At 43.0% G+C, this 25,816-nt stretch overlaps 1 protein-coding gene across 6 annotated transcripts; it reads right to left on the bottom strand.

Annotated features, from left to right (window-relative positions):
- Positions 1 to 806: 806 nt before the first annotated feature.
- Positions 807 to 24,290, bottom strand: LOC146549338 (ankyrin repeat and IBR domain-containing protein 1-like). Of its 6 annotated transcripts, none has more exons than XM_085262974.1 (21): positions 24,100 to 24,290; positions 20,084 to 20,413; positions 15,861 to 16,032; positions 15,613 to 15,744; positions 14,574 to 14,765; positions 12,347 to 12,464; positions 12,017 to 12,237; positions 11,332 to 11,420; positions 11,092 to 11,236; positions 10,786 to 10,946; positions 10,218 to 10,306; positions 9,842 to 9,972; positions 9,573 to 9,707; positions 8,421 to 8,507; positions 8,199 to 8,265; positions 7,822 to 7,967; positions 7,218 to 7,396; positions 5,891 to 5,942; positions 5,646 to 5,699; positions 5,360 to 5,483; positions 807 to 5,129 (listed from the first exon to the last, which is right to left on the bottom strand). In XM_085262974.1, exons 2-21 carry the CDS (start codon positions 20,269 to 20,271, stop codon positions 3,586 to 3,588), a joined length of 4,026 nt encoding a protein of 1,341 aa, XP_085119100.1. In that variant the 5' UTR covers positions 20,272 to 20,413; positions 24,100 to 24,290; the 3' UTR covers positions 807 to 3,585. The 6 variants fall into 6 exon arrangements, with proteins under 6 accessions (XP_085119100.1, XP_085119102.1, XP_085119103.1 ...); XM_085262976.1 differs by having other exon boundaries at positions 807 to 5,027; XM_085262977.1 differs by having other exon boundaries at positions 807 to 5,024.
- Positions 24,291 to 25,816: the final 1,526 nt, after the last annotated feature.

Genomic DNA, 25,816 nt, shown 5'->3' with positions numbered 1-25,816 from the left:
ACTTACTGTGTGTAAACTAAATAACAAATAATCAGAAAACGCTACAATATAGTGCAAACGTCTTGAGATATCCTTTCTACTTTGCTAGGAAAATGGATCTTCTTGACAGACATCCTTCCAGTGAAAAAGATTTCTGATAAGACTGACCAGTAGGTCTATGAACTGAAGAGCCAGATGCATTCCTGAGCTGTAAATAAAAACTGAAAGACCTTCAGAAAGCCTCAAGAACAGAGATCAAGAAGTTTGGCTGCTTAAAAGCAAAATATAAAGACAGCAAGGGGTGACTCAAGTCTTTTGCACAGTGCTGTGTCTTGTTTAAGTCTTTGGCAGTTTGGTCGTACTTAGTGAGGCTGAGATGCCGCATTGGATTTGTGCTGTAATAGCTGCATATCTAAAAATTTTCCTCCTGACAGATTACAGAAATAAATCGTGAAACTAATCAAACTGAACATTTTACACAATGAAAACAAATTAAAATAAGGAAAGCCTTCCCAAACCCCAAATCAATTTTAAAAAAAAGTAATAAAAACAAAAATCTAACACTTCTGTTCTCCTGATGTGCAGCTGTGTTAAGTTTTTTAAATAAATGCAGTCTAAACCTAAAGATAATGGGTTTACTTATCATTTCCATGTACATGCTAAGAGCTGTTGTGGACTTGACAGCAACATGAAGTGAAAAGACGTCAGTCTACCATGTACATTACGATAAATAGGAGACTAATCAGGGAACATGTTCCCTTTTCTTGCTGATGGAAGCTCAGAAATCAAAGCACTAAAACAAAAAAATAAAAATGTCACTGCAGTGCACTTTCAGTTCTTTTTATTGAGAGTAAACTTTGCACTGACACTTTCATTTTTAGTTTTGGCCACACATCAAACCCTTTCTTTTGACCAGCTGGGAATGTATCAAGTATAATCTGTGAGAGTGCAATTTCAATCTCTTAAACTCTGAAGATGTCAGATGAGGGAGCATTAAATCATAAACACTAATGCAACCGCTTGCGTGACGCCATCGATGCCACACACACACAAAAAAAAAAAAAAAAAAAAAAAAAAAAAAAAAAGGGAATATTTAGCCGCTGTCCCTCCGCAGCCCCACCAAACATCCGACATTCGGCAGCATGTTTCTGCAAAACAAAGACGCAGCGTGTGCCCAAACACTGACGTGAATCCCCTCCATCCTCAGGGAGCGGAGCCTGAAATGTCACAACTGCCCTCACATCTCAGCGGGCTTCGTGCAATGCTATGAGCCAGCTACCTTCACAGTTCTCACTTTATCACTTCAGGTTTCAGAAAATGCTTAAAAATCAATTTTAAGTGAGTCAGTTTGAGTTTTACAAAGGGTGTCTTTGTATTTGTTTGGCATGCCATCAAAGGACATTTAAAATCCCCACATTTATTCTCATTTCACTCCCCAGAGCACCAAATCAGTCCTCATCACAGCAGGAAGTGTTTAGTTCCCTTGTAAACATTGTATTTGGGCAATAAAGTTTAAAGATTTGAGGCTTGATGACATCCCAGCAGTTACATTTCCAAGGCGGCGTCAAATCAAAGTTCAACATTCACATAAAGTGTTTTTTGATCATCGTGGAAAAGCAGCGGATTCCTTCAGAGAGGCTCAAAGAGGTTTTTCATTCAGGGCTGAAAATGTGGGCGCTGCGACTCACCCGTGGGGGGGGGGGGGGGGGGGGGGACTAAACAAAATCAGTGTATTAAAGTGTTATCATCATCATCATCATCTTTCATTAAGAAGCATGTTTAAAAAGCAATGACACTAATAAATAGCAACAGATAAATACAATCAGAACAAAACAAAACAAAGAAAAAGGCACACAGATCCAACAACTCTGGTCTCAACAGAAAGAAACATCTTCTCTATAATTAAAGGAATAAAAAGAATCAAATACAGCAGAAACCCAAACCCACGTCCCATCGATTAGAGCACACTGCAGGGTGCTATAAGTAGTGGAAAAGATATGATAAAAAGTTACATAAAACCATAAAATGTGCTCACATTTACAGTATTTGTTATGCCTGCTTTGGCTCAGAAACCGCACGACTCAAAGAACCAGCTCACACGAGCACCAAACAATAAACAGATTCATGAATCAGTGCAGCAGCGTTTTAACAATATATTCTCATTTATTTTACAGTCGTATAAACACCGTTTACAACAGCTTCTGTGAAGACAAAACTTGTGAAAGTGGCTGAAATCTCGCTTTTTATGAAAAATCAGCTTGTTTAAATGTGCTGCAGGGTAAAGTCAAACTTTAAAACACATTGTGTATAATCCAAAGTGATAAAGCATATCTTAGTTTACCATCTGCTAACTGTTTACTCTTTTAATTGGTTTAACATTTAATAATTTTGATTGGACGACTTGTTTGAAGCACTTTAAACCTTTTGACTGTATTTTATTTATCAGGTTTAATAAAGTAAAGGATCATTCTGAAGTCAGTCTTCAGCTTAAAATGCCAAATTATTTCCTCCGTGATATTTGTAGTTTTTTTAAAATCAAAGCAAGTATGAATGATCTGAGGAGGTTAAATACTGGATATCATTATTCTCAGATTAATTTGATTGGTTGATGCATTACCTCATTTAATACCCACTGTATTTTGTGTGCTACGTGAGATCTGGTGCACTAGCCAAAGTGGCAGAAAAACACTGTAAATCTCTGCAGATTAAACATGAAGATGCATCTTTGATACAAAACATTTGAAATGTGCAGCGAGTAGCAAAAAAACAAACAAAAACAACCCCCCCCCCCCCAGAACAAAAAAACAAAAAACAAACAAAAAAAAACAGAACTCAATCTGCTCTGCAAACAAGCACCCACTGAACTTCCAGCTTTATGGGCGCTGCTCTGGCCTCTGACCTTCACGTGCAGAGAGGTGCTGTAATAGTGTGACGTTTACGCAGCAGACTGTGCCAGTCTGCTGAAAAGAAAGATCAGGACTGTATTGGCACTAACACAAACAGGCACAGTGTGCATGAAGGTCCAGAAATCAGAATTAGGCCCTCTGATTGTACAGCACGCTATAAACAGGCTCCAAAGTTACAGTTATCTTCATATATTTGGCTCTTGGAGCTCTGAACTGGCTTGTGGTTGGGTTAGTGTGAGAATCAAGTGTAGTTAAATGAGGCAAGTTTGGATTTCAGCATGAACAGCACCAAAACTTCACCCTGAACAAACTTAGGAGACAAACAGAAGAGGTGGGGAATTAAATTAAAATAAGAAAAAAACTAAACTAAACTAAAACACGGAGCATTTTGTTGTGTTATGATATCAGTAGCTCTCCGTTCATGGTTTAAACACTTCAAAGAATAATTTGTCTGTTTTTAGAGCAGACAAAAAGCACTTAAAAATAATCAAAACGTGTATGACATCATCTTTCCTGGACAGAGTCTGCAGGTCTTTAAGTCCTCTCTAAATACAGTATAATACATACAGTAAACACTCCACCCCCCAAACACAGGCACCACCATCACACATCTTGCATCATCCATCAGTGCTTCTCTCTGATTGGTTTTCTTTCTCTTTATCTCGGCTCTACCTTCTCTTTCTCTCTACATCTGTCACTTTCACACTAGGTGTTCCTGCTCCGTCCACTCTTCAGGTGACCGGTCCTCCTCTAACTGAAGGACGAGGTCTGAGTCTCTCTCCATTGCCGGGGCAGTGTGTGCGGGACTGTTTCCATGTTGGGAGTGTGAATGCGGGTGTGTGTGCGCTTCGTCCAGCGACAGGTCAGCCACACACCCTGCATCCACACCCTCTTCTCCAGCGTCTCTTTTTTCCAGCTCCAGAGTGCTCGGCCTCGACGTCTTCACGCCCTCGGCTCCCGGTGGGCCGGTCGCCGACCCTCTGCCTACTTCCGACTCGCCCTCCAGGGGCTGCCGGATGGGGGCGGAGGTCTGGCTCTCAGTCTCGGTGTGTGTGTCGGGAGAGGAGTCTGTCTCTGTGGTGGGCGGGGAGGGGATGAGAGCCAGGCTCTGCGGGTTATTCTGGGGGTTTATGTTGTTGTTAAACCAGGCCATGATGTTATCCAGCAGCTGAGCGCTGGCTGTGGGGTCCAAGGGCTCCAGGCTCTGAGGGTCACTGGGGGTGAAAGGGCCCCCTGGGGGAATCACTGGTGAGAGCAGCAGCTCTGGCTCAAGCTCTGGAGATGGGAGGCACAACTGGGTAGGGGGCTGGGGGTCTGATTTAGGGGGACGTTCGACGGCGTAGGCAGCAGGGCGCTCTGCGGTGTAAGAGCTGCTGTGTTCGGGGCAGGGGTTGTAGGAGCTGTCTGGTTTAGGGTTGCTGTTGTACGTGGCTGCATGTTCCCGGCTATAGGAACTAGGATGTGCGGGGTTTGGAGCGGGGAGGCAGGAGGCGGCGTGCTCAGCCTTGGCTAAATATGCACTCAAATGGCAGGAAGTCTGCTCTTTGCTGTCATAACGAGGGTCTGTGATGGTGATATGATCGAGCACATATGGGGCAGTCAGTGCACTCTGATCCTGTCTGTGGCTGCTGGGGTTGCTGCAGGCAGGTTCAGTGGTGTAAGGAGCAGCATGTGTACTGTGTATGTATGTGTGGTGTGAGCTGAGCTGCTCCTGCGTGTTTGTGTCCAGGTCGTAAGGAGTGGTTATGCTCCCCAGTTTCATAAGGCTGTCTCCCAGCTCCAGCAGCTCTGCGCTGAGGGAGGGAGGAGGCGGAGGGAGGGGGAGGGAGCTGGATACACAAGGCTGGGAGGTGGAGTCTGTCCTGTTAGGCGGGTGAGGAGGATCCAGGATGGACGCGGGGAAGGATGAGCCTCTGGCTCCTGGAGGACCCTCTGTGTTGAGAGAGTGTAAAACAGCATCGACCAGGTCTCCCGCTGGAGCCGCTCTTCTCTCCTGATCCACCCTCCCCTCCATCCCTCCCTCCAGTCCTCGTTCTCGGCGCGACTCCTGCAGCGACAGCTGGATGGCCAGAAGGATGTTGGGATCGTCTTCGTCGAGCGAGCCGAGCGCTCTCCTGCGACCCTCGCCCCTCTCCGTGCCTTCTGAAACACGAAATGTCACATTAAAGCACAGACTGCTGTGCGTGGCTTGATTACAAATTGATCCCAGTGATCGATGGCTCTGGGTGCTTCGACTGGAACAGACTGATGGAGCAATAAAGTAAAATCCCATTTACTGGTTGTCTTGTGCACTGACAAGACAATTTATTAATACAGGCAGGATCCAGAACAGAGTGTTTGCCAATATACTGCCTGTACCGGCTGTATACAGAACAATAAATTAATGAACACTACACTGTATTAATCTGAAAAAATTTTTTTGTTAAATACTTGATATAAGCCAGTTATACGGTGCATTAAAATGCTTGCCACACCTGTGTTGTCACTCCTCCTGCTGGTCTCTGGTGTGTTACTGCTGCTTCTAAGGCTGTGCAAACTCAGCATGTCTCCTCTGCGCCGTGGTCTGTGTCTGCGACGGTACTGGATGTCAGCATAATCCTGCAAAGAGTTATTCGAGTTCTATTATAAGAAAAAGACAACTTGAGGGAGCTATTTTGTGTCAGGCAGCATCAAAATCTCAAGCACAGAAAACAACATTCAGCCCATCATGCTTGTCCCTAAATATGCCAAAAAAAAAAAAAAAAAAAACTGGTGAATTACCTGCGACTGTCTCTCTCTCTGATCTGCTCCCAGTACGGAGTGCCGACTTCCCATCTTAACACACATAAGCAAACTATGTCAGCTGCTGCCGCCGCAGTCATGCATTAATACGACCTCATACACAAGTAGGTCACTAAAGCGGAGGTTTAGGAAGTAGCATTAGCGAGGCATGAGCCAAGATATTAGCAGAACGAAGAGAAGTTAGTGTTTGTGAGTGTGGTGTGACAGAAGGCGTTTGTGTTTACCTCAGGAGAAGCAAAGCCAAGGTACTCCCAATCCCACGATCCTCCAGGGTAACTGAAATGAATGTTAGCACACAATTACTTTTTTTAAAAACACATTTGAAGCAAACTAAACAACACTCAGCTTCAGTTTAAGTTCTTATACCACTTCTTTATCCCCTGAATCCCTCTAAGTGGCTCTATGTAGTAGGGCTGGGCGATATGACCCAAAATTCATATCTCGATATATTTTAGCTGGATGGCGATATAAGATATATATCTCGATATTTTTTTTTAAGCCATAAAGTAAGAACAAAAAGAGAGTTCTTAGTCAAAGCTGTTTCCCAGATGTCACACAGGCACTTTTTTTAACATACAGCACAGATGTACATGAAAAATTACTCAAAATTAAATTATGAGCATTCATTAAATAATCATGCTCCATAAATAAAAGAAAACAAGGTTGTTTTTGTGCTAAACAAAGAGCTCACAATTGTGCAGTCAAAATGTAAACTAAAAGACGCTGAGCGTAATAACAAAGACAGACAGATTTCACAGCTGCTCTGTTCCCAAGTTTTACTGTGTGACTGACAGCCTGGAGTTTGAAATCCGCTTCATAACCACGTCTCTTACAGGTGCCATTTATGGTCCTTATACACACACAATACGGTAATATTACGTTGATGCACAGTACGTATCACTCCGCGAAGCTCCTCGGTAGCCGTAATGCGCCGACAATCTATCAAGCGGTGCAGCTCCGTAGCTGACCAAAGTCGTACTCAAACATTTGTGACAGATTGCTGAGCGCCGTGTACCACATAAAATCGGTTCGCGGCCATCAAGCACAACCAGAATTCATACATAAGGCGCGCTATCAACTTTTGAGAGAATGAAAGGATTTTAGGGTTAGCTCGGTTAGCTCGTTAGCGCGGTTAGCTCGTTAGCATGTTTAGCTCGTTAACACGTTGACGCCGTCCAGCCCCACGCATGGGGCGATGCGCAGTAACTCGTTAACGGAGATTTGCCGTGTCCGTCTTGTCGCTGCCTGCACGTGAAGCGATGGGGGAGGAGGGGGAGTTGTCTTCAGTGAAGGCGAGGCGGAGTAACGTTGCGTAGAGACAAAAGTGGACGAAAGAGAGGCAAACTTGCGGCTCCACAACTATAATTATAACGTAACATAGACTATATCGATATAAAGGATATTGTCACATCTTATATCTCGTATAAAAATATATCGATATGTTTTAAAAACTCGATATATCGCCCAGCTCTACTATGTAGTGAATTTGTTAACTTGAGCCAAAATTAGAACCATATTGTCTCTCTGTGCGTTGTGTGTGTGCTTTCTTACTTCCTGCGAGGAGGCTCTGGAGAGTCATTGGGAGCGACGCCACGGGCCACTGATGCCAAGAACTCCTGCCTCTTCTGCTGCACCAGGCGGGCCGCGCTGATGATCTTATGGCACGGCGTCCTCAGGTACGGACGGTTGACCTTCTGGGCCAGATCCTCTACGACCATCTCTAAGTCAGTCTGGGAGGACAAACAGAAGAAAGTGTTGAACACCGTCTTCCCCCCGTCAGACCGTGTAATCGTCTTGCAATCAACAGTGGTAGGTTGATCGTGCTGCTCAACTTCTGCATGACCACTTGGTTGCATCAAGTACTTACACTTGCAAAAATAGCGCAATCACTGATTTTTCCTAATAAGAGGTTTCCATCCCATTTATAATCTAGTGTGACTGAAATGCGAAAAAAAACATTAAACCGACTCTTTTGCGTGTATATTTTAACAGATGTACCCAGTCCTCTGTCCACCAAGGCCATAATACACCCCAAAATTTGTTTATGTTCTACACAGTTTACCCCTACAGAGTCCAGGAATCCCTGTAGGCACTTCAGGGGTGTTAGTCCTGTTCATGCAGAGGATGCACACTTGTTGGATATATATTAAAATACCTGCATGAGCTCAAATATCTCTTTCTGGGTGCTGCCTTGCTGGAGGAAGAAGCCGTATGGGTAAGAGCACTTCAGCACGCGCCGCGTCTTCAGCAGCTCAGTCACGCCGTCCTCAATGAAGCGTGTGTCTGGGGGAGTGCCTTCACCTGCAGAAGAAAAGACACGTGTTTTATAGCTAGCCATGACTTTAATGAGCACAGGATTAATGTCTTATGACCCGGACGCACCAAAGATTGGGTGTGAGTCTGAAAGGCATGACCTATTTGCGCTTTGGCAAAAACAAATATGCTATTCTCGGGCAAACGGCTTGCAGCTGACAAGCAGTTTACTCAGACTTCTTTTGAATCCTTTTCATGAGATCAGTGCAGGACACTTACGGCTAATGAAGGCCCTGCTCAGCTGCTCCATCTTCTCTTTAGCCGTTTTTAGCAGCTTTTGTTCCAACTAACACACACACAGACACACACAGACACACACACACAGACACACACAGAAGAGAGAATACACACACCAAATGATCACGAGATGTTTCTCTGGAAGCATTTTAGATTTTTGGGCGAGGTTTGCATCGTTATGAACGTATCTGTCGAGTGTATTACCTTGTAACTGTGTTCATGGTTCTTGAAGCGAGTGTAGTAGTGCATGAAACGGTCCAGCTCCTGGAAACTTTTGTGCTTCTTTTCTGCCTGTAAAAAAGAAAAACTCTTACTTCATTTAAACTCCTCTGTGTGTGTGTGTTTACTCACTGTACTCAGTGAAAGAGACTGAACAACTTCTATATTTGTGTGAATACAGACTCACTCAGCTATACCTATTTAGCTGCTCATTAATACATATATCTAATCAGCCAATCACATGGCAACAACTCACTGCATGTAGACAGGGTCCAGACAACCCTTTGAAGTTCAAATTGAACATAAGAGCGAGGAAGAAAGGTGATTAAAGTGATTTGGAACGTGGTGTTGTTGTTGGTCTGAGTATTTAAGAAACTGCTGATCTACTCTAAGGTTTACAGAGAGTAAGAAGAGAAAATATCCAGTGAGCAGCAGTTCTCTATGTGAAAATGCCCTGTAGATGCCAGAGGTCAGAGGAAAAAGGGCACACTGCCATGAGCTGATAGGAACACAACAGTAACTCAAACAACAACATTACAACTACGATATGCAGAAGAGCTAAGAACAGGAAACATACATGCTCAGTGAAATTTGACAGAGGATTGAAAAAAATGTTGCCTGGTCTGATGTGTTCCAATTTCTGCTGCCAATGACAAAGTCAAAAATAACATGATAGCATGGATCCATCCTGGCTTGTATCAACAATTCAGGCTGGTGTTGGTCATTTAATGGTGTGGAGGCCCCCTAGTACCAAATAACCATCGTCGAAACACCACAGCTGCTCCATCCCTATATGGCCACAATGTAAGAGTCTTCTGATTGCCACTTCCAGCAGGATTATGCACCTTGTGACCTCTGTGGCCTCCAGTCACCAGATCTCAATCCAATAGAGCATCTTTGGGATGCAGTAAAACACGAGATTCACATCACAGCTGGGCAGGCAACTGTGTGACCCTATTATGTCAATATGGACCAAAATCTAAGAGCAATGTTTTCAGGGGGAAAGGGGGTCCAACCAGGTACTAACAAACTGGACCAAAAAAATAGTGTCCAGCAAGTGTTTTTACATCAGTGGAAGCTTATATGGGATAAAGTGTGTGTGTATTCTCCATTTTATGAGTGAGTAAGTGTTTATACCTCTACAGTCATCTCTTTGGACTGCTCTTCAAGTTGCTGGATGACCTCATAGCGAGTACAGCGATAGTAGCCACCTGTTGATGAGCTGTGTTTCTTCCACTCCTCCAGACAGATCCAACAGAAGTCATACTTACACTACACAGAGAGAAAAACACCAAGGTTAATTTATTAGGAATAAAATTAAATACAGAAAAAAATTTTAATACACCGAGCAATCAACATTCATGCCTTTAAACGAAGACACACAGCAGACAGAGTTTAGTGTTTACCTTAGCACACTGCATGTGGTTGCAGCCCTCATTCTTCTGAATGGGAGACTTGCAGTTGGCACACGGTTTGGAGTTGGTCAGCAGCCACAGGCAGTTAGCAGCATCCTCATAGGCCTCGCTCACACCTGCCACTGTGGGAAAGCACACACAAACACACAGGTGGACGCACACACATTAGCAACATCTCTGCAGTCTAACACCTGGCCTGCAGACACATTCCGGCACATTACGCAAATATTAGTGACTTAAACACCTGCCAGCATCACATAAAATACAGCAGGCACATCCAGATAAGACGTCCTGACAGCTGCTCTTAGCTACCATATTGCTGGGCAGTTAAAGTTACAGTAAAACAAACAAAACAGCACAGGCATACACTCTTCAGGCTTCATCTCTGTGACTTTCTGGAGCCAGTTCCTCCACATCTGACAATCACATGGCTCATGGGCCTCGCCAAGGCACTCCCTGCAGACACCGGGAGATAAAGAGAGAAGTTAATAAAGTCAAATCCAGCTAACCAAGACTACATAAGCATAAGAGCAAACACAGAATCCTAAGAGTTTCTGGGAATAAAGAAAACAGAAGGGAACACAAAAGAAGTAAAAGTTTCTGATAAAACAGATTTGGCTGGCGTGGTTTCAGATTAAGCAGTAATAACTCTTTTTTGCGTAGTAAGTTAGAACATGTGTATGCACATTTCATAAAACAATATTTATTCATGCCATTATGATCTGTGTGCACAATGCTGACGTTACTGCTCACACAGCAGCCTTTGTCCAGCTGCATGAACATAAAATGACTATAATATTTAGGTGTTCGGGTTAAATAACACACTAGCCTGTAATGTAACAGATCCAGACTTGTGTCCGACTTTGCTAAATTACATGTCAGTGACAGTGTCAATAAAACATGGCCATGTCTGAATCATAAATCCTGCAGCTTACCAGCAGAAGAGGTGACCCTTTCCACAATCAACAGCAGGTGAGGGCAGAAGGGGGAAGCTTGATGGGTCAGTGTCCCCCGGGCCCGGTCGGGTCAGCCTCACCGCCCGCTCGCAACGAGCTGCAGGACACCAACGGATGGATGGATTGTTCTCCACAAATGCCTGCAAACGGGGATGTTGGAAACAATGTCAGAGAACAGACAGGGAATGTGACGAAACAAAGAAAATGTCACTAAATAGTGCAACAAGAAACAGAACAAAGGCCCAGTCTTGAAGAGAAGGTGCAAACGATTATTTTGATTTCTACCTTGATGTCAAACTGCAGATAGCGCTGGTCCATCTCTCTGGAAACCACGCTCTCTATCACATGCACAGGCACAAGCTGGTAGCACTCATATGCTGGACAGAAGATATTATGAGCATCTCCCTCCTGAATCTTTACATTGAGGAACCTGAGAAAGACACACACACAGAACTGAGCTAAAACACATCTGCTTCAATAAAAAAAAAACACACACGCTTACACACTGAATGTTCATGCGCGTACCCTTCCCAGCAGGCTCTGCAGAACTCGTGGCCACAGGACATGTCCACTGGGTCCTCAAAGACTGAGATGGAGCAGAGACAGATTCCACACTGCAGGGGGGACGGAGCAAATCAGTCACATGATTTCAAATTATTATTATTTTTTTTTTATTTCTGTTGATAAGATTACTTCTCTTTGACATGTCATTTCCATCCTCATACACAGAGGAGAAATGCAATAGCAGAACCAGTTCAGGATGTTCTGTCTTTGATTAACTCTGTACTTTTGAGGCCACAGATTGCTGGACTGTTGTACTTTAGCCATATCAGACTCTCTGGCATTTCTTCTACGGCCCAAACAGCTTTTATCTTATTCTGCAAATGTTCCACCTCACAGGTCAAACATTCTGAAAACCTAACAGAAAACCTCAACGTTGATTTTCAGGCAGACTTCCTTAAGACTGACAGTAAACCAGAGGCTAATGTTTATATGGAATGACAAAGAATTACTGCTGATGGCCTTGATCCCCTTTTTAGTAGGATTAGACATTAACCTGCAACCACTAGATAAATGAGACATCGTTTTCTGCCTTCAAAAAGAAAGCGCACAAAGAGTCTACCCTGTACTAAATATGCCTTCATACATGATCTATTTTTCATCATGAATGACTGATGTTCTTATATTAACATATATCACCACTGCTCACCATGGCCAGGCCCTCCTCTCCAGGCGTGAGGCAGCTGTCGGTGGTAGAAGTGAGAGTGAGAGTGAGGGGAGAGCGTGGGGTCCTAGGAGTGCGGGGGGAGGGCAGGGTGTCCCAGGCGTTGTACCCGCTAGGCGGTGGGGTCGGCATGGTGACACCAGAGCGCTGGCAGCAGCCCTCAGCGTCGGACATCCAGGCTTCCAGAAGCTTTTCTCTGTCCCAGTCTGAGCAAGTCAAACGTTATTAGAAAGACTGAGACAAACGCATGCATCGTGACAACAGCGCTGCGAGGGTTACTTAAGGTCACATATGAACGTCAACTTTATGACAAACCATGTGCTCGAAGCAGGGCCTCTGCAGTGAAGAGGGGGGCTTGCAGCATGTCGGCTGTCTCTACAATCAACATGTCCTTCAGCCTGCGCAGATCCTGAATCTTCAACCCCTCGTAAGGCTGAGAGGATACAGAGGGGGAGAAATGTTAGGAAGAGAGAAAAACCCGCAGTCAGAGAGAAGGTAAAAGATGGAAACAAAAACAGAATATAAAATATAAGACTGAAAAATGCTAAAAGAAGTGAAAAAGATAATGTGGAAACGATAAAAAGGACTGGGATGTGGGGCAGTCGGGGTTGGGGGTGGAGGTGGGTGAGACAGATTAAGCATTAGCATGGATTTGGCTGCAGGAAGGAAGATCAAAATGCTATCAGCTGGCAGCAGCCGCAGCTATACAGCGGTGCTGGTGACCTCGGTTTAATTGGGACTCTGAGAGACGTGGTGTGTGTATCTGTGGATCTGTGTATTACTATATACGTGTAAGAACCACTGTAAGTTGTGGATTGTGAAGAGAGAACATCAACAAGGGACAATCTGGCCAAGAAGCTGGAGACCCAAGTAGAAATATTCTAAAAATCTATAAACAGTGTCTGCACAAATGCAGAACACAAAACACTAAGTACATTTCAGGTTGGACACAGTGTTGAAACAAAATCACATACATGACCTTCAAAATACAGACAGCACATTTCGCCCCCAGATTGTTTTAATCTACACAGATTAGCAATGGTGACCTCACTGTCCTAAGATATATAGTCTTGAATCTGAAAAATAAACACACTGTACAAGTTCATGAGGGCAACCATCTACCTCTTTATCTTCACGATTTAAATTTGACCTGCTATGCTTACGCTTATTTTCTGTCATATTCATGTTACAATGATAAACGCTTATGTTGATGTCCAAAGTTTCAAATAATGAGGTCAACGTGCGTGTAAGTAATCCGTGTAAGCCTAAAGCTCAGGATTCAGAGTGCCATAAACGCTCTGCTTCACGGACAGAGCGCCTAATCTTGGATCTTTATGATATCAGTGGAAACTGATAACAATTCTCAATATGGTCATCTGAGGCACACAGCTCCGACTGTGAGACAGAAGCTCCTCGCCGTTTCGTTTTTTTGGTCACGATGGGCAACCACTCAGAAGAAAGCCGCCTTAAAGAGAGAGGAGCTAAAGCAGCTTGTTCCAGGCAGTAGATGAGCTTAAGTGCTGCACAAACATAAAATAAATACACATTATTCTATACTGTGAATTAAGCAAAGCTATCCTTGATTAGTGCTGTGCCATATCATATAATGGCAATAATACCGGTATAAATTCTGGGCTTGTCTCATTGTGCAACAACACAGACAAGCAGACACGTCTGAGAGCGAAAGCTACGTGTCATTCTCTGATAACAATTCAGTATCTAAAAAAGGAGCCACTACAGTACTTTGCAAAATATGCAAGAAACATTAAATTTGTTTCACCAATTGAGGCAAAACAAACCATTGAGTACAACCAGGCTATGAAGAAATGTGAGGAGCAGATACTAGCAATCAAAACTTAAATGACTGCACCGAGTCCCGCTGGAGCGCTCACTAGCTGCACTCTATATGACAAGAAGACCAAGCTGTGGGTGGAAATTACTGATGCATTTATATGGTGGTAAATGAGGGCTTTAAGCAACTGGTTAAAAAGCTTGACCCAAGATATTTTTGTGCTTATGCCATGTCACTGCTATTGTACGTTCATGCTGCTGCTGCTGCTCTGAATCAATGGCAGTAACTTAATGAAAAAGAAGAATGGAAATGCTATTCATTTCATTTGCACTAATAAATGCTGCTACCTGCAATCACAGATAATCTGCTATTCAGTATTTTGTTTTCTCCATTATCACCAAACCCTAGCATAGATATAGTCCACAAGTGAAAATAGGGAGCTGGAAATGCTCCACCTAAAGAGTAATCTGGTGTAATCACATTATTGCCATACATTTACCAGTCCTCATTATCTTCATAAAACAAAAAGTCGAACCTTAAATCTGATAAATATTTCAATTCTTGTTTGAATTTTTACACAAGAGTTGTTTTCTATGCAAAAATATAATCATAAGATCTAAATGAACATGCTTGTGCACAGTAAGGATACTCCTTGTCAAGCAAATGTTTTAAAGACTCAACAGTGACTAAAAAGCTTAAAAATAACTTAGGCCAGCAGGGAAACCCTACATCGGGTAACCACGGTCTCACCTCCTTGTACTGCAGCAGGTTGGTTTCACCGTGTGCGTCTGTGTGTGACTGCTGAGCTGAAGAGGAGGAGAAAACCATCTGCGACTCCAGGCTGAGGGCCAGCTCGGTGTGGTGGTGCCGCTCGGCGTGATCGCATGGCGTCAGCTTGTCTTCGTCCTCCACAAAAAGGTCCGCCTCACTCTGGATCAGCAGCTAGAGGAGGGACGAGGCAACAAAAGGAAGGGGAGAAAGAGATAATAGAGAGAAACAAGAAATTAAGGCACTTTCAACAAATGACGCAGAGGAAGGAAGAGGCAAAGACAATGGGAGCAAACAGCAGGAACACAAAGGGGAAGATGAGAAAACAACAGGACAGGAAACCAAAAATATGGGAAAGGGGAAGAGATGAAAAAAATTACAAAAGGAGCAAAGGCAGACAGTGAAAGAGATTTAAATCAACAGGAGTCAAAAGACAGTTTTTGGTAAGTATAGATCAAGAAGGTTGAAGGAAGGATGCAGAAGCCAACGGAAAAGTCTTTAAAGTTTTTATCTTAAAAAAATCGAATTTCTGATTTTCACAGGGTCGTACATGTGAGATTTATGAAAACTTTTATTCCAGAAGGTTAATTTTCTGCCGAAGTGCTCGTTTGAGCTGGTAAAATACAAAGCAGATATACGAGGAGTTGGCATAATTCAAAATCATTGGATTGTAGATTATTTGACTGTTCCAGTTACATAAAATACAGATCACCTGCAGAGAAAATAGGTGACCTTTGGGTAGTGACTACACATGCAAGCATTCATACAGGGTTAAAAGAGTCTGTTACTTAACAGACGTATCTGTATTTTACTGTCATTACAACCACTTCATATTCAAAAAGTGTATTTTAACTTTGAATCAACTAAACCACATTTTAAAAAAGGGTTAAATTATTGTTTTTTAAGCACTGCCCTGCTTTTTGACCTTTGGTTGAAGGTCAAACCTCTTTGTTGGACTCCAAACATTTTCATATGCATGAAAAACCCTGGAGTTTGAATAGCGTCCAAGACTTTGTCTCACCTCCACACAGCTCTTCATGCCTGCAGCGGCAGCATAGTGCAGACAGGTGCTGTGGTGGTTGTCGGTGGCGTTAACATTAGCTTTCTCGTACTGGCCTCCCTCTAGCCTGGCCCCAGTCCAGTTCAGGATCATCTGGTAATGGAAAGACACACCACATGTGTCAGCTGTGGCTTCATAGAATGCAGTTTATTCCCACTACCATGCAAGCGTAGACACTAATCTATATTTGCCCCCCCGTGCGTCTGTACCTGCAGGCAGTCTGCACGGCGCTGCTCGTCCCTCTGTGGTCTGGCCAGTCGTGGTGACAGCGCTCCCTCTGGCAGCAGCAGGATCTGTGGGCCTTGGCACAGCACATGCAGGCAAGTCTCATTGTGCACATTGCGCTTGTTGGGGTTTCCTTCTTTGCTGAACAGGAAGGACCTAAATGATGCAGACAAGAATGAAGAGATTAGATAAAAGAGGGTAAAACCGGTTCAGAGGTATTCACATGTGAGGTGGAAAGAGAGGAAAGGCCTGACAGTAACAGGAGGAAGGCTTGAAACAGAGTCAAAGAGAAGAGGAAGATGAATTATGGAAGTAAAATGGACAGTGAAATGAAGAGACAAGGTAAAGATGGCATAATATCGACTATTTCTGTTTAACATCTTTGAGATAATGGACATGCTGGCTGACGGGTGTGAGCGCAAACACATGCACACAAACACACACACTTAGCGGGTGATGGATGTGCCAGTTGCTCTGGGAGTAAGACTGTAGCTGCAGTTCTGTTTAGTAAAATAGTTTCCCCTGCTTTATGTCTGTGGAAACCTCCATTTACTGATTACTTCTCCACTCTTTTATATGCCTCAGCACCTTTCCCTTTTCAAGTTTCTTTTTACATTTTAAAAACCAAAGTCTCTTTTTGTTTTTCCCCCCACACCTTCCTATTTGCGATAAAGCCAGCGAGGAAAAACAGATTCTTTTTCATCAGCGGCACAGCACAAATAGTGTTGCACATAAAATGATTCTCTCTAATGCAAATCCAATAAAAGGAGAAGAAAAAAATAGGATGTCACAGGATTGACAATTGTAAGGACACCAGCTGAAAAGATTTTGTAAAGCCTCGCCCTCTCTTGCACAATTTGGACACGGCAGTCGATGCTTCTGAATTTGAAGTTTCTCAGTGTGTAGTCCTTCAGTCTATTCCTCCACTGCTGCCCTGCTTTTCCACTTTTGACCCTCTTATCCTGTCAGCCACAAGCCCCTGCAGCTTCTCTCTAATGACAGTGCACTGCCAATTCATCCGCACAGCAATAATCACTAATTATTCCCTCCCAACCCCAACCCAATACCCCCTCCACCACCACCTCGACACACATATGCATGCACAAATCCCGATGTTCAGGATGGATGGCCCTAATATAAGCAGGCTGTGGGGAGGTCACATGTTTTGTGTTGTTGCTGTGAAGTTATTAGTGGAGGGCAGGAAACCTCAGCGGAGCGTTAAAACTAACTACTTTGTCGTACACATGGCTGAAAAGCAAATCAGCTTGAGGAGACTCAATGCGTCCAAGATATAAATAAAAAAATAAATAAATGAAGTCGGCAGTTGAAATGTACTCTTTTGATTCTTTCAACAAAAGAAAAACAAACTGTTCACAATGACGTCCGAGTTGTTATTTACATATTTTTTCCTGTGACTTGTCGTGGAGGAAGGGTTACACTTCCTGAACTACACCCAGTTTTCCAGTAATAGGTCTACTTGAGATTTTCCAGTTTGCACTTCTCACGGGATTACTTGCCAATTCGACCCACAGAGACGACTAGCAGAGAGCGAATAAACACGAAGCATATACGTGTTAAAAATAATCTGAAACAGACTCTCCATCCACCAGCCCACGCTCGTCCTCTGTGAGTCTTTATTTTGTCTGAGATTTCTCGGTTGTCTCTCTATTGCCACTGTCCAACTGAACTGCTGGAACAAAGAAGCCTTTCCTCTGATGCTTATCAGGAGCAGAGCGCTGCGTTCAGCACGCCTCTCTGGCCCATTATAGGTTAGTAGGAAGGAACACAAATAGCACATGGATTGATTCACTGTGTTATATTCTCAGACGCATTAAGCAGTTGCCGAGTCTCAGTTTTTTTCCACCTCCTTTAAACACAAACGGCCGTGTGCACACATGCAGATAGACAGATAATGAACCCCCCGCCCCCCGTAATCATGGTAAGAAAGGCTAAGAGAGAGGACAAATGGGAGGAGGAGGAGAGGAGGAAGACTACTGAGTCACTGAATCAGCTGTCATGGTCAAGGCCAGCAGCTTGATTATCTCTGCAGGAGGTAACAAAGGCCCACTGGTGTGCTGCTTGCTATATTTTTCTATAGTTTGACCCCTTTTCTTAAGGCTGTGTTTGACTTAGTGACTCTGTGGTTTTTGTCAGTCTGTTGACTTGATTGCTGTTGATGGTGCTGTCTGTCTATTTCTGCAAACTCTTGTTTTGAGAAAGTGTGCAGGCGGTGAAACTCCTCACAGCACAATAGCCATGCAATGAATTCAAATCTTTTAATACTCTTAAAGAGGAACTGTAGTGATTTAGCACCGCACTTCATTAAGCAGAGAGACTCACAAGAAAGAGCTTTAAAGGAATGTACACAAAAGCGGATGGAATTTCCCAGTAAGACTTGCATAGTACTGGAAACACACAAGCCTTAGATCAGATCTGCCTCTCCAGCATCCTTATCAACTTCTCAAAATTGTAATACAAGCTTAGTCCACATACTCTGTGAAGTCTATGAAGCTTTACATGAGATGACCTGAACAGCTGTATTTTCAGACATTAGGAAGCTTCGTGCTGATGCAAAAATATTCTAACAAGAAGCAAGAAATGTGCCAGTGAAGCTAAAAATACTGAAATGTTTTAGTTACTTTATTTACCAGGATGTTGCGTTTGTCTTTGACTTCACTACAGTGTGAATGTCTCGCTAGTTTCTCTGTAATTTCTCTCACCAGATTTCAGTTTGTGGCTATTACTGCGTGTGTGCGAGAGAGCAAGCAGGCGGGGCACAGTAGACCAAGCAGCATGGTAGCAGAGCAGGAGTGCTACTTGAGTTTATGACAACTCGTTAGCCTGCAGCAAACATCCAAGAGGTGTTAATTTGTCGAACAACCAAAGGCGGACAGATGCTGGAAGCTACTTAAACCACAAGTAGCTCAGTGTCTGATTTATAGAGGAACCACCTAAGGCCTCAATCACACAGGCCTAGAGATTGGTCAGTGACCATCTGGTCAACCACCGTTCACAAAGGAAAAATTTGTTGGCAAGAGGTAGTTTGAAGCTGCTGCTTTTTGATAGGTGAAATTTGTCGCAAAGAGGATACTGCACTGACAGCCACTTTTCAACTGCTTTGGTTGCTAGCAGGTTCGTGCGATTGCTTGTAGTTTGTATGAAAGATGCTGACTTGTCTGCAAATGCTTGCAAAGTGACAGTGAAACTGTGAGATGTGCGATGCAAAGTGAGACTGACAGATGGAGACCAGAGACTCTCCCATCCCCGCCATCCACTGTTCTTTCTGTATATTTAGGGCTGTGCAGTTTCTATGTCTGGAATGGTGATTGTACAACTTTTACACAGAAGGCTACATTCTCCACTTCTGGTTTGTGAAGCATTCTCAAGTGTCACTAGAGCTCTTAAGAGTAAATACCAAGTGTTTACAGACAAGTCGGCATCTTCCATGCAAACTACAGGCAATCTGCTATCAACCAGAGTAATCACAAAGAAGTTTTCAATGCAGCACTCTCTTTGCGATCAATTTCCAGCAACCATTCGCCAACCAGTCAGGGAATAACATTTTTCCCTAGCGACCAGCAGGGAGCAGCAATCAGTCTCGAGGTCTGCGTGACTGAGGCCTAACAAATCCAGCAGGACCAGCTCGTTTCAAAGACAGCAGGGGAGCAATACTTAAGCCAAGTTTTCTTCTGTGCTGAATAACACAAAACAAAACAGAATGACAGAAAACAGCTGTTGTGTGCACGGTCAGCCTAGAAATAGCAGTTCTGATAACAGGTCCCGTGAACTCATCGCGTATTAAAACAACAACAAAAAAAATAAAAATCAGAACCTTTAACGAGACTCTCAGAAGTGCTCATTCAAGCCATTGGTCATTTTTGAGATGGTGGCTTGCAGTTTTATATCTTACAAAGTAAGTGCCTTTAAGGGTCTAACTACATTTTATTTCCACAGCTCCTCATGGCTAATGCACTTTCCCCGCTCCCTGTAACATCATTTACATAATCTTACAGTATATATGCGACTGGCGTCTTTGGGCCTCCGCACATTAAGTGGCCTTTCTTGCCATCAAAGGCAATTACAGATATGGTGATTCTCAGAAATGTCTTAAATCTGACATGCTGCTAATTGTTATTCAATTTAACATGACTCACTGCCCTCCTAACTGCACTGGATAACTGCTGCATTGCATGAGACTGACTTTTACCTGAGCAGACGTGTCATGGCGTGGCGGCACACATAGTGCATGGGTGTGTTGTGCTGGTACTGCTCTCCATACGATGCGTTTGGGTCCAGACCATCCCTGAACTGAGGGTTGCCCTCGTACAGCTGCCAGGCCAGGGCCTCGTCACCGTTCACAAGGGACTTGCGGAACTTGGTGGCTGTGTTTCCCATCGCTTCGGGCTCGCAAACGGCCACCTAAAACGAAGCTGTGGCCAATGCCTCACTACTCCTCTCTTCCTCCTCCTCCTCTTTCTCCACCCCCCCGTACTCCACAGGTCACGACTTAGAGCAACATGGTTCAGCGTTTCCTTCCCTGCAAAGAAGAGAAAGGTGGGAATTGGTTAGAGAGAAAATGAAGTTGGAAAGAAGGAATAAGAGCAGATGAAAAAAAGGCAAACAATCGATTTTGTCCATTCATTGATTAGCTGTGTGTTAGATGGACAGATGCCATTTTATAGAAAATAGAAAAGAAAACAGAGAGACAGAAAAAAAAGACAGTTGTAAAGAAGCCAGGCCAGAGGGGAAGGTTGATGATATCCAAGCCATTGATTTGTTAGTTGGTTGATGAAAGACACAGTCGATATTACCACAACTGACCATTCTGGACCATTGTGTCCAGTTAGGTCACTGTTGTAAGATAAAAAAAAAAAAATCTGCATGTCTTCGACTGTTTACATGCTCTTCTGCTACTGAGACTCTGAGAGTGTGTTAAACCATGCAGCACTAACATGCTGGACCCAAACCAGTTTTACTTTGGCCCTCAGCCGCTAAACGAAAGAATCACAAGCGTCATAGCTATGGCTGCCCCAGCAGAGCTTACTCTCCCAGCAACAGCTTATAAACCTACTGCAGATTCACAGGTTATCAAAATATAACCGTTGGATTCCCACCATTTCCTTAAAAAGAAAAACTGGCCTGGAAAGCTTCCCCCCCCCCATATCTATCTATCTATCTATCTATCTATCTATCTATCTATCTATCTATCTATATATATATATATATATATATATATATATATATATATATATATATATATATATATATATATATCTATCTATCTATCTATCTATCTATATCTATCTATCTATCTATATATATCTATATATATATCTATATCTATATCTATATCTATATCTATATCTCTATATCTATATCTATATATCTATATATATATATCTATATATCTATATATATATCTATATATCTATATATATATATATATATATATATATATATATATCTCAAGCAATATAAGAGATGAGAGATATGGGACACAAACAAACACTTCTGTCCTTTCACATATTGTACATTATCTCTGCTTGATGTACACGTCTTCTCCACCTCTCCTTCTTTCTCTCTCTTACTCACAAACACTTACACAGTTTGGTGTGCCTTTAACACACAGTATTACATGCTGTAATGAGTGGACTGTGTAATGAGTGCATGGGCCTCTGTGTGTATTGCGCTGTTGAGGGTATCATTACAGTCTTCATTCTATAGCCATCTGTCTGGCCTTCACAAAGAGCCTCTTTTTAGCCCGGCTACAGTTGGCCGCTGGCTGGCCGGGCTCTGGAACATTTGAATAACATGGCTGACTGCCTCCCTTTTCTTTGCTGTGACAGAAAGGGACACAGACAGGAAAAATACACACTGACAGACCGGTGAATAATAGCCACTGCAAGTTCTCTCGTGATGCACACAGCAGACCGGATCTTGTGTGTGTTTGTGTATATCTGGAGGGAGGTCGTGGAGGGGGTCGTGGGGGGGTGGTGGTGGTGGTGGGGACTGTAGTTAATAGGTCAGTCTGTCTGTTTGGCTCTGTTTTGTGCATACTGGTTTACTTCCAGTTCACTTCACATCTCCACGTACCTCCCTCTCTGTCTCTCATACTAAATAAGGACAGGAAGTTTGGACATGAAGGAATTTTGGAATTCCAGCGATCACAAGTGCCGCTGTTCACAGTGGAGTGCAGCTATTGACTTTATTACACATCATTCGATGGTGGGGTGGAACTGAGGCACAGTAAGTGTTCCACTGCTTGTTAACTTGGCACTCATCTGCTAGGCTGAATTTCAGAGGCATGTTTTATGAATCACGCTTGAAAGTCAACAATATTTAGTTAGCCTCATAACACAGAGCTACTCAGAACAGGCCTCTGATACATATGGTCTTCCCCATTTTAGGCAATGCAATAGTTGTGACGTAATGACTCATGAGCTCAAGAATCCTAAACACATGAATCCCGTCAGATGACTCCCACTAACAAGGACTCCGTCATGGTGCTCGAGCTTCTCGGAAACCCAGTCAGCAACACACCCCCATTTAGACCAAATCACGCAAAAAAAGCAATTTATGGTGAAAGTTTGGAAAGAGTCTGCAACTATTGCAACAAAACAAGTAATGGATTGCTCTTTGCTTTCTTTTTTTTTTTTTTTTATAGACAAATGAATCACTTAATATCAAACAAGATTCAATGTCATTAGGATTTTGACTAGCAGTTATTTTTTACTTATTTATTAGCAGTCTAGTCTCATCCTTAGTCAATAAAATGACAGAAAACAGTTGTTTCAGTGTCATAAATTGTAAGATGACACAAAAAAGACTGTCCTTACTGACCAGTGATTTATAATAGCATTCATACCAGCAAATCTGAATTTTAGAGAAGACAGAATATGGCAGTGTGTGGCTGAGGGACCGGGTTGTGGATTATTTTTCTGCTGATCCAATAACTGACTAATGATTTGAGATCTAATTACAAAACAGGCATTCAATGCTGGGTTTCAGTCAGTCCTGTTAGGCAACAGCTTAAAAGGAAAAACCATACCCTCTTTCCCCTATAGTGTGGGGATCAAGTTGCTCGGTTATGTTGGTGGTGGGTTGGATGACAATGCAACCATTTGTAGGGCACACTGGGTCACTGAACAGTTTAATACGCATGAAAATGATAATAATATTATTTAAGTCCAACTGAAACACCTATTAGGAGAAATTTTGGACTGATGCAACAAATTTAGCATTATCGTGTTTATCAAAGCTGGAGGGATGGAGGGCCTTCCCGAGCATTTTACAGCCAACCCCAAAGAGTCCTGAAGCTGTTCTGAAAACACACACACACTTTGTTTGAGGGTTTCCTTGAATTTGCCAATCTTACGTTCCTCTGATTTTTAGGTTTTACCAGTTATGATGTGCTGCAAACTATTGTGAAAGTAAATTCAAAGAGGATCAAAGCATTTACGTTCAACCTGTCACAAGCCTAATTTAAAGCGATCGCTTTAAATGAAAAACAAAAAACAATCAAACACACATAAAACATGACAGCCACTGGAGTGTTGCTGCTGTTATCAAAAGTTGCTGTCAGCTGTAACACGTCAGTGGTAAAACCTACCCAAACTCTGGGCAATCAAGCCACTCTATAACTGCTGCGGGACAATGTATGGTCGTTAAAAGGGGCATAAAACTTGTGAGTCAAAGGCAGAAGCTGCGTTACAACATTAATAATAATAAAAATAATACGATAATACAGCGCGACTGACTTCACTAGCAGCTGGGCATTTTACCAAAATTAGCTGGGTCGCCGTATATCGGCTAAATATTCAGGTCAGACCTCGTGTGGGTGTCTCCGAAGTGTGTCAGCATGAAATGGAGCACAAAACAAACAGTGGCCGACTTCTCTCTTCATGTTTGTGTCCATGCGGCCCCTTGGTTAAAGCTCCTTTGTTCAGCAACCGTACAGTCTGCTTGAATTACTACCCCAACTGGGAAGCGAGTAGTAGGTGTGTAGTTTCTGTAATGCTGCCGAAAGAAACGCTTTGCCGGTAGTTTTAACGTTTTCGCAGGCTGTGGCGGCGCCGCTGGGAAGCGTTAACACCCAGTGCAGCTTACCTTTCTGCCGTTACCGACGCTAGCAAAGCGTCTATTTTCCTGTCTCAGGTTAACGTTAGCGAGATATGTTAGCCTCAACTACCAACAGCCGGGCAGCATCTCCGTCGCTCTACTTACACGGTCGTCTCACTTGGTCACTACTTCATTCGGAAACTTGCATACATCCAGGGACATTATCCTGTGGCTGTCATTCGCATCCCCGGCTGCGGTTCCGCTGGACCATCCTCTCTGCCACCGGACCCGGTGGGGACAATGATGCTGTTGCCGACAGCGGAGGGGCGAGACTGACTTCGTTCTCTGTGTTGTTGTTGCTGCCAAAGGGAAAAGCGTGTTGCGCATGCGCAGCACTACCTGTCACGCAGAGAGCTTTCACCGGATTGGTCGGCTATCTGCGCTCGCTGGTTGGTTGGTTAAGGTCAATATCAGTTAAGAAAATAATAATAATAATAATAATAATAATAATAATAATAATAATAATAATAATAATAATAATAATTTTAAAATGTAATTAAACTTTAAAAATCCGAGAAGAAAATTGAAAAAGAAAAAAGAGAAACAATAACAACATTTATGATGACGTATATGAAGGCATGAGAAATACTTTATTTGTCCCATATTTGGGAAATTCTTTTTGTTTTAGCAGTAACGAAAACAGGAGACCTAGCTGGAGGTGCCAGAGCTGGAAATCCTAAGCCCAAAAGAACATTCATGGGTGTAGTGAAAGAGGACGTGCGAAGGAGTGGTATGAAGGCAGATGATGCTACAGTGACCCCTACAGGAAGCAGCTGAAATGATGATGATGATCATCATCATCGTCATCATTTGTGTATGTTATTGGTTGCATGTAAATGCCTTTTATCGCTCTGATTTTGTTTATTGACCTACACCACAACTCCAAATGTCTTTTAGTCACTCAGTCTTTTGGTGTCACCAGCTCCAACAGTGCTCTACCAGCAGACCAACAAACTACACTGCATTCTCAGCAACTGAGTGAAAGCCAAGCGCCATCATTTTGCTGCACGTGAGTTTTGGATACAGCCTCTGCATTTGGCCTTCCAGTACAACCTGTAGATGTGAATGCCTAGGTATTGGACTGCTCCATCAAGTCAACATCTTGTCCCAGGACAGAAACGGGGAATATAGCCATCCTCTTTCAGAAGCAGATGATTACTTCCAGACCACCCCACAAAATCACCCACCAGTGCGCTGTACTAGTAAAAACAACTGAACTGTTATGTTATTTGCCACAAACACTTTGGGGTTAATTCCTTGTGTGAGTTTGACAAATTACCAGTGTGATATATATGAACATAAATGATCATAGGCCAGGAAAGCATTTTTATATCTTTGTCCCCTTACCCTGCAACCTGAGACAATGCACCACATTTTGATTGGCTCAACTTTACAAGTCATCACATGTGAGAAGTGCATCTAACCCTAGTAACACCTCAAAAAGGAACAGGAAATGCACAAGTGTATAAAGAGTTTAATATAAGAGCATAAAATGAAATCTCAACTTCAGTTTTGATATTGAGATACATGATCACACAGTCAAACCTTCAGCCTTTACAGCTTGTGCACATTTATCTATTTAGTTACAAAATGAATATCAAAGATTCCCCCAAAGATTTTGGTGGGATGTGATAACCACAGTTGCAATTTGGGAAATGAACAAGGCGAAACTTATTTATTTGCTTGTTTAATAAAACCTCTCCATAAACATCATAACTTCAGTGTGATACAATATAGAATTATATGCATAGAATGTAACACAAAGTGCAACTAACAAGAAAAAAAACTAGATCAAAGTACTGTTTGATGTACCCACTCTGTG

Source organism: Mchenga conophoros, linkage group LG22 (genome assembly GCF_057382185.1).
Source record: "Mchenga conophoros isolate Kocher_MC1m ecotype Shallow Benthic linkage group LG22, M_conophoros_male_GT1.1, whole genome shotgun sequence".
In the NCBI taxonomy this organism is placed as follows: Eukaryota; Metazoa; Chordata; class Actinopteri; order Cichliformes; family Cichlidae; genus Mchenga; species Mchenga conophoros.
The sequence above is the reverse complement of the archived record's forward strand: the minus strand, read 5'-3'. Positions and strand labels throughout refer to the sequence as shown.